The 9,369-nt window shown below is 42.5% G+C and overlaps 1 protein-coding gene across 1 annotated transcript in view; it reads right to left on the reverse strand.

The window, feature by feature from the left end:
* Positions 1 to 7,425: 7,425 nt before the first annotated feature.
* The window catches only part of TTC17 (tetratricopeptide repeat domain 17), a 46,965-nt gene continuing 45,021 nt past the window's right edge, over positions 7,426 to 9,369 (reverse strand). Inside the window, 1 exon segment of the mRNA XM_009695962.1 lies at positions 7,426 to 8,503. Within this exon segment, the coding sequence (XP_009694264.1) occupies positions 8,372 to 8,503 (132 nt within the window). The 3' untranslated portion in view covers positions 7,426 to 8,371.

Raw genomic sequence — 9,369 nt, forward strand, 5'->3', positions numbered from 1 at the left:
AGGACATGCTAGCCAGACTGAAAGAAGTACAACCGTCACTCAGTCACTCAAAAAAAAAAAAAAAGACAAAAGAAAAAGCTCAGGGCTAAGGGAATAAATAAAAAGATGGAATAAAAAGAAAAGCCCTCTCCCTGGATTCATATAGCTAATGGGCAGGCTCTACTCCTCCGCCTAGCACTGAGAAAGGTTGAAACTACAGTCAGCATAGAAGGGGTTTGTCTTGGCTTCTCTTCTGAAGAGTTTCTAAGGAAACTCCCACCTAGTTGTTTTTGGTTGGGTTTTTTTTTTGCCTTTTTCTCCTCTTTGTTTTCCACATTGCAGCTCCTCCAGTTGAAGAAAAAAAGCCTTGCCTACACTAAAATATGCCCAATTGTTTGTTCCTCTGGTCAAAATGTCTTTGAAACATTTTAGGGGAAAGTGGTTCATAAGAAACACTCTGGATTTCTAAAAGCACAAAATACCCTGTTTACGAAAGGGGATGCAGGGCTCTTTGTCAGGATACCAGCATCAGTGCTGCACTGATCTGATCTGCTCCTAGGGGAATGCCATCCTTCCCGCCTCAGCTGGAGAAGCTGAAGAGTCAGGTTGTAGCCACCCAATTGTTCAAGATCTTTTAGTGATGCTGCTGCCAAGGATGGCTATTGTATAGGGGTGCAAGGAGGATGTCGCTATAGAAATGTAAAGGAAGGCTTACGTAAACCTACAGCGATGAGGATAAGAACCCTTGCAGAGCTCTTGCAGCCCAATGTACTGACCAAGCTGCTCCAAATAACTAAAGTTGCCCTATGATGACAGTCAGGAATTAATTAATTCAGGTTTGGAAGATTCTTCAATTCGCCTCTCTCAGTTCACTGGAAAAGACCGTAAGGCACTACTGTAATTAAGAGCTAACGCACAGATTACAAAGGTTTTAGTCCCGATTTTCATTACGGCAGTCAAATAGTTAATAGAACTGCCTCAGCGAATGAATCGGTGATTTATTTTATACCCCATGGTCACAGTTAACCACAGGGTTGTTCCTCATAGTGATACCCCCAAGCATGCGTACGCTGGTACGGAAGGACATTGGTGTGGTAGGGCAGGCAATGCCATCTAGTACAAAGTCGTTCAAACAGCATTTGTTGTGACCCCGCTGAGGTTGTATGGCCAGATGCATGATCACCAAACAGGGGTCCTGTTTCCATGACCAACTAATCTACGGCACGTGTCATGGACTTCGCGTTATGCCAGTGTGCGCATCCATCCCTGCTTAGGGCCAGACACACCTGCCATCACGCCATCCGCTTGCATAGAAAACTCTTCCTCTGATGACCCCACGGGCAGGCACGTCCCTTTGCCACATGAGAAGACTTCTGGCGAGTGGGCCAGAAGATGCATCTGGTGTGTGGGCTGTAGATTGGCCACCCCAGTGTTAACGCCTCAGTTACCTGAATCACGCCCTGATCTTTCTTTTCCAGCAGTATTTGCAATCCAGGTGGAGAAGTCAGAAAAAAAAAAAAAAGCAGGTTGCAGATGCTGTAGTCTCCTTATTAAAAAAAAAAAAAGTGCACTTTTGAGCAAGTGTTCTACCTTCCCAAACAAATCAGTAGGCTAAAAGCCAAGCTAAGTCTAGTCAGGCCTTGGTTTAGTCAAAAAGGCACGTCTTATCTAAGTATGTAATGGAAAAGGTGAAGGAGAACAACTCTTTATGGTCCCTTCTACTACAAGAAGTAGGAAACATCACACAAAACTAGCAGCTTCAAACCAGATATTTCTTTACCAGAACCTAAACTGACCTCTGGAACTCCCAACCATAGGTGACCACGGATGCTAAAGTGTCTCCAATTTAGAGAAGGGACTGAGTCACGGCAGAGAACTCCGCAGCATTACACGCCCGCGTGCGAAGGGAGGGCTGGCGGCACACCCAGGGGCTGGTGCGGCAGAGCGGAGCAGAACGCTCTCAGCCACACCGTCCCAGGCTCCGGCACCTCCCTCGGCACTGGGAGCTGGGAAGAGGCTCTGGGAGCTTTCGTCGCATCGTCCAGGGGATGGTTCTGTGCTTCTGCTCCTCCCTCGGTACCCGTGCCTGCGCTGGCTGGGGAGGCTGAGCAGCTTTCGTCCTCCAAAGACTAGGAGGACATACGGCACACCTGAACACGCAGAGGACTACGTGTCAATGGCAGGTGCCCCACCATCTGCAACAGTTTTGCAGCATCGACTCACGGCTTCTCAGATGTCCTTCTCCGACTTTTCCAGACAACCAGAAGAAACCATCCAACTCAAGCCACCTCTTTGTCCTTCTTACCTTGTCTGGTCCTGCAGTCAGAAACAGCCTCTGATGCTACAAAAGCGGGACCCGCGGCTTCCTTCCTCTTACCTGGACCTTCCTCTCCCTCCTCCGAGAGCCTCACCACCAAAGCCTGGTTTCTTTTCCCTGTTCCTGGAGCACATGGTCTCCTCCCTTAGCTCCTAGCATGGCAGTTGGATAAAACTGGCTTCCTCCATTCATTTATTTAGTTTGGATTGCATCTGCCCACAAGTTAGTGTCTCTTCATAACTTTTAAATATTCCTTCTTTGCTCCTCAGCACATGGATCACAAGACAGGGTACAGCAAAAGGCACTCATAAGACATAGCGGTAACTCATGCTATCATACTGTAACCTGTAACACCTGCAGTTCCGGGAAATAATTTCTTTTTTTTAAAAAAAAAAACAACAGTAGAATTAGACAATTACAGAGAGAAGACAAGACTGGATTTGGATCAAAAAGCAGAAGAGTCAAAAATTCAGGTTGAAAGTTTTCCATTAAATTGTACTCGAACGATGACCGCTTAATTTGGCAGACTACTGTCTTCTCAGAAAAAGGCGGATTGCTCGGATTTTAAAACCAGCAGTGGTGTCCCCGGGGAAGGACTCCAGCCAGAAGGTTTGACTGAGCACCCCCTCAGATCCCTGCCCACAGAATGAGCTCCACAAAGTCTGTAACCACTGAAAGTCCACTGTGGGCCCACGTCTGGGGCTGTACACCCCTTCCGAGCAGAGACTGGCTCTTCTGCGAAACACCTGGCATGCTGCGGGCGCAAATAAATCTAAATAGCAAAACTCTGTTAGGCCAGTAATAACCTGATTCTGAAGGACTGAACGTGGAAGGAGCAGTCTGAAACTAGGTTAAAGAAAAAAAAGCAAACCAAAACACCTGCCTTAAGACAATCCCTCTAGATTATAAATACCACAAAGCTAACTCACCCTCACCTGTATTTGAAATTGTTCTTTCTGCGGCACTGTCATTGCACCTCCTCTGGGACTACTGAAAGCGGTTACTATTATTTTTGTTACTATTGGAACTCAGAAGCAGATCATTAGGTTTAAAAGGTGAAAACAAATCAGCTGCTTGCAAAAGTTCCAGGGGCTGTTTTTTTTTAAGCAGTCAGCCTTATCAAAACACTGTTCCTAATCAATCCTGCGCTTTTCAATACTTAAAAATGAGAAAAGCTTAAAGTATGAGAACCCTCTGGCTTAATTCAGACTTTCACTTTCTTAACATTCTATGTACAGAATATCGGTTGTATCACTCAGTTCCCTAAAAATAATAATAAAAATAAATTGCCTTTAAGCTCGCTGCCTGTCCTTTGCTGGTAGCCCTTTGCAGGACAACCTTCTGTTGGCTCTCACAGATGACCAGCCATCAGACTTCAGCAAGATGACCACAAATTGATAGGAAACCTTCATAAGCTTCAGTGTTCACAGCCCCGTTTGCTTCCTTTGAATCAATACCGGCACACTTGAGTAAGTACAGCAAATTAAGAGGGGAAAAAAAAAATAATTGACAAAACCAACCCCACAAGTGACAGCAAAGCTTACTCTTTGGGGATATTTCTTTCAAGAGAGTCTTGTTGACCCAAACATGGCTAGCTAGTCCTCTAAGAAATCAAGGCAACCTGCAGCGCTGCAGAAGAACACCTCGAAGTGATGCTTGAGAGGGGAGGACCACCCTGAACCTGCCACACAACATCCAGAAGCTCTGGAGAAAAGGAACTTGCATTCTTCTGAATGCCAAGGGAAGTTCTTCTAAAGCATTTTCACTCTTTCAGTGCTGATACAGAGACCGTTCAACTCTTCCTATTCCCTGCTTCATAGGTCTCCACACAGTTGTTTTTAATTTGCATTGCTACTATTTGTATTCTCTGGCACTATAACCGTTTCTCATACAAGGACATAAACAGCAATGATTCCAGCTCCAAAAACCCCCATATGTTCTAAAAAGACATCAGACAATGTGTGGGAGGAAGAGAGGTACAACGAGGCGGGGAAATGCCTTGCCTGAAGTCCTACGGGAGGACAGCAACAAGGGTAGGAACGTCACTATTCATGAGACAGGTCTAAACCCAGGAGAGGTCCTAAATCGCCAGGCAGCGATGCCAAGTTCATGGCAGCTCCTGAAAATTGCGGGAAGCAGAAGCATCACAATACTGCAACGGAGCTAATACAGCATCTTTGGCTCTATTGTACAATTGTTAGGGAGAAGTTACGGGGGGTTTTGTTGGTTTTTAATCTTTTTCCTGTAAGAGGGAAGGAGGGAGGGTTAGAGAGTGGGGAAAGAAGGTTGTAAGCTCCATCAGAAAACTTTTGTCAATAATATTTTCAGTCTGTTACAAAAATTGGCCATCATAGGTGATGCAAGGTGTCCACAGGTGATGGAAATTAAGATGGTAACCTCGTTGCATTGTAAAATCTGTTGTTTGAATGGGATGCTATGGTCATATTGGGTGCCAACATGGTATTTTGGGGTTTTCTTTTCTGAATAGCACCAGTGCAGCCCTGACCGGTACAACTATGCCATCAGCAGTGAATCAAAATCACCCCTCCATAGGTAGAAATATTGGATTCTCTTCCTGTAGCTTTTGCTCTCAAAAGCCCCATGACGGCAGGAGCATGATGCGACCTGCAAACAAATGGAGATTTTTTTTTCCTCCCATCTACACTTCATTTCTGGATGTGCTCCGAAAGCAACTGAGAAAAAAAACTTTTCCGGAGAAGAGAGGATTTTGCCATTTACCTATGGTTATGTCATCCCTAAATTAGACTACTTTGGTGGTACGTTTAGCAGAGCCAATCAATATGAAATGAGTTACTAAGTCTCATTATTAGAAATCATATTGCAGTTCCGTTGGTCAAAGGTACCTCAAACAGTCAATGGAAAGGAACAGGCAGTTCCAACAGGCCACTTGTCATGCTCTACAACAGGGAGGGTGGATCACCCTCTCGAGAGAATAATCTTTTCCACTTACTGAAGACAGAACCTAGACAACTACCTTAGCTTATTTTAAAAGAGCTTAAATGGAAGGAGATGAATGTCATCCTTAAATAGCTAGCTCATCCTGCAGAGAATCGCACCTTTGCTCCGTAAAATTCACTGGCTTCCCTTTCAACATCCTGCCCAACTGGTCTTCTGTTCCTAAAATCAGCACAATTAGTTTTTCTGTGACTAACGTTTGAACACAGCCAAACCACGCAAACCCACCATTCTTTGCATTTATACAGGAGGGCTGAAGACACGGAGATGAGAAAGGAGAGTCCCCCATTTGCCTTCTCCAAGGGCGGGAGCCAGCGTTGCCTAGCAGATTCATCAATGGGTGAAATCTTTAAGACACACACTATTGCTAGCGTTAGGTCAGGTTTATGCTCTTGAGCTTTCCTGCTTCAGTTTTATGTACTGCTTATGCAGTACACTTCGAGGAATTACCTAAAATTTCTCAAAATACAGTGGAGAGGGAAGCATGAGCTATTTTAAAATTAAGTTGTATGGCAGATACAGCACACAGTAGCCAAGTAGCAAATAAAGAGCTGTGCACACGTATTTTATGAGAGTGAGGCAGTACACGTTCCCTTAAAGTACTTAACCAAGATTCAGAGAAAAAAAAAATTTACATTAAATTACACAAAATTTCAAGTTTTCAAGAACCATTTATAAGGTGCAAGTTCTCTGGAAATGCAAACAGAGCAAGAGCAGCAAGAGCCTGCTATCTCCTTGGTGGCAATACCCATTTATAGTATGGTCACGCACACAAAACCTGGTGTTCTTACCTTTTGTATGATGTCTGTATACAGTGCACCTTGCCGCGTTTCTTAATAAAAATTAAATAAATACTGCAGTAAGCAAGACGTAAACTGACATGAGTGTTAATGGCTAATTTTAAGTGCCCATCAGTGCTGTCTATGAGCGTAATATCCTTGGTGATCCAGAAAAGGTCTATTTTAATCCCACCTTTTGTCAAAGCCAAGGATGACCATCTGTGCTCCACGTATCACTGCTTCAGGTTCTTAAGGACCAGCCTTACTCTTCACTTAAATCCCGGCATCTCCCATCATCAGTGAGACAGATGCAGTAGAAAAAGAGTTCAGCATGTGGCAATCACTTGATTTGACTGTATGATACCTTAGGAAACCAAGTAAGGAAGGAAGGTGGATCCTCTGTACCAAGGGAAGTTTTTGCATGCTGCATTTTAAAACTAGCACATGAAATGGAAGATTTAAGTGACTTAAGCTTTTATCAACCACTATAAAAGTAAAGCAGATCAGTTAAGAAAATTGAATAAAAGCAGCCTCTCTGTGCATTGCTTTAGTTCAAGGAAAAGCCTTTGCTCTTTTTTCTAGCTCAAATGGAACTTCTTTCCATTTACTTGTACCTGCCTTCCTGGTTTCCCCTCCCACACCTCCATGTGAGAAGTCTCTGTAATTCATTATCCCAGTCCATGATCCTAGCAGTGGTGTATCAGACCTTCCAGAAGGTGATCTTCTTCTTGGAGTTTATCTAGATACACCTACGCCTGTCTCCAGTCAACAACATCCAGCCTTCAAGTAACCTTGGGAGGGGAATCAAATTTGACATGCTGTTGGCTCTGTTGACAAAAATTTAACACATTCACCCATTTTTCATAAAAATCTACCCAACAGTAGCACTTGCTCATACCTCTGTCAGGCTTTCTAGATGAACAAGAGTTAGTCAGTGATCCTTTTATGAAGCAAAAAGTTACAGTATTAAAACAAATTACATTGAGGTCGTAGTTTCCACCACTGCCATACTTGCTCTTGATTTGCATCACTGAAAGAGAGAAAAGATTAAAAAAAACCCCAAAGAGTGAGTTCATAACACTGTTAGTTCTTTAAAAAGAATCACTAAGCAGTATGTTTAACACTCAAGGCTGGAGGGTAGGTTACATGACAGACAGTTGACTTAGTTAACTTTCCCTTATTTCCTTCTGCCATGGAAAAGGAGTCGGGCACAGAGGTGCAGGGAATTTTCCATGGACACACAGAAAATCACTGTCTAATCAGGAGTGTTAAAGGCTTTCCTGCCTCCTGAGGAAAGGCTGTAGCTGCTCCCCAAGCCTAGACTCCTGAAAACGGCGCATGACACACACACATCAGAGGAGAAACGGCAATTTATTCATAAACAATTTATTTTATTTCAAATATGTGCCCTTGTCAATGCAACAATGATGTCTGGAGAATAACATCCTCCACTAACCAAAGAGACAACTGATTTGGAAATCTTCCACCTGACTTATTTGCTGATGATACCTTGACACCGCCTCCCTCCTCCTCCTCGGCAGCTGAAAGTATGGCTCAGAGCGAGCATAAACTTGCACCCGATTCCGAAATGGCTAGAAACACAGTGAACAAAGAATTAGTAAATCAACCACTCAGGGAGGCAGAGGGCTATGAATATACAGACTAATATAAAACATCTTATTGGGATTTTTACCAATTATTTTTTCTGCAGGTAAGATTAAGAAAAACCCTTTGACTTTAGTGTCCTGCTGTTCCCCTCCTCCTCATTTCCTCCTCATCCCCCAACAGAAAGAAACAATTCCAAAAATGCTTGATGTTCCTAATGTTTTTTATAAACATTTAAAATCCTGTCCCTCTCCTTCCAAAAAAGCAGGTAATATGGTATGGAGTGAACAAGACTGGGCAAAGCATGAGTTTCACAGGGATGAATTGCTGATTCTGTCTTCTTACTATTTGGTACGGGTGTGTGCTTTGCATTTCCACTGACTTAGATTATAAGACACGAAGCAAGTTATTTTGGATGCTGATGCCAATCTGAGCATTAAGGAAACAGTAACAGTGCCTGGGTCCTGGTACAGGTGGTCATGGACTCATGGAAGTTTCTTGGTTTAATATTTACATGGATGTTTTAAAATTATGGTCTGTGAAATGTATTTTCCAAAGATGCTCCTATATTTGGGGGGGGGGGAAGACCCCTTGATCCAAATCCCCTCTTTTAAAACGTCTTGTTAAAAATTTTGTTTCATCAATTTATCTTAGCACACTTAAAAGCAGAATAGAGAATAATGACATTTTTTAAAAAAGAGAAAGATGCTGATCTCTAAGGAGACCGTCGCTCTTTTTTCATCAGTAAATGACACTGAATGGTGCGGATTCGATTCTTTGCTGGGGCAAACTCCGGCTGAAGTTTTAGTGTTGACTCATACCATTTCATCGCCTTTTCAAATTCTTCCTGTAAAGAAAGAAAGAAGATTGGAAAGAGTCAGAGTCTAAAAAACACTAAACACATTTCCTATGCCACTCCTGTCCAAAGTAGTTGAGTAGTATGGCATGCAAAGTAACCGAACCAATCCTTAGGGTTTAGGATTTTTTTTCCCCTCTCCCCCAAATAACTCTGATATTTTCTTGGGCTAATGACCCAATTCTGAATAATCCACGGAAGGGAGTCAAATCACTGCTGAGCATTATTGATCAATGTTCTCACCTTTTCCTTTTAATAGTAGATCTTAGCATTCTTGCTGTAAAAGTAACTTTAAAAAACAGGTTTCAGTCAGAATTTACATAGATCAAAGCTCTAAAATCTTGGACAACGCAAAAACATCAACTTTGCTGAAAAGCTAGAAATAATTTCAAGTTCTTTCAAAAAATGTTAGAAGATTACTCAAAGTGAAGAAAGTAAAACCAAAACCAAACCAACCTCTCCCAAACTTAAAGAGCATACAATAGCTAGACAATTACAATTGATAAGCTGGACTCCAGAGTAGCAGTAAGAAGCATTCATGCTGAATTAACATCTACTTTTATATAGCTGAAGTCTAATTACCTATGCCACCCTACTTTTTTATTAACTAGGAAAGCATGCCAACATCTAACAGAAGAAAAACCAGAGGGGAAAAGACCTAAAACAGTCTGGGTTTCACAGTCACTTTCAGTGCTGGTTTTTTTTTTTTTCTCCTAAGTTCCTCTTCTCAGTAACTTTATTTGTACAGTAGAGCTCATATTAATTTCTAATCACATTATAAACACTTAACTAGATCAATGTGAGTTCCAAAGTCTTCACTAAAAAAAAAAAAAGGTGTATTTAAATACAGCTTAAGC

The sequence above is a fragment of the Cariama cristata genome, unplaced genomic scaffold (genome assembly GCF_000690535.1).
Source record: "Cariama cristata isolate BGI_N322 unplaced genomic scaffold, ASM69053v1 scaffold8862, whole genome shotgun sequence".
Taxonomy (NCBI): domain Eukaryota; kingdom Metazoa; phylum Chordata; class Aves; order Cariamiformes; family Cariamidae; genus Cariama; species Cariama cristata.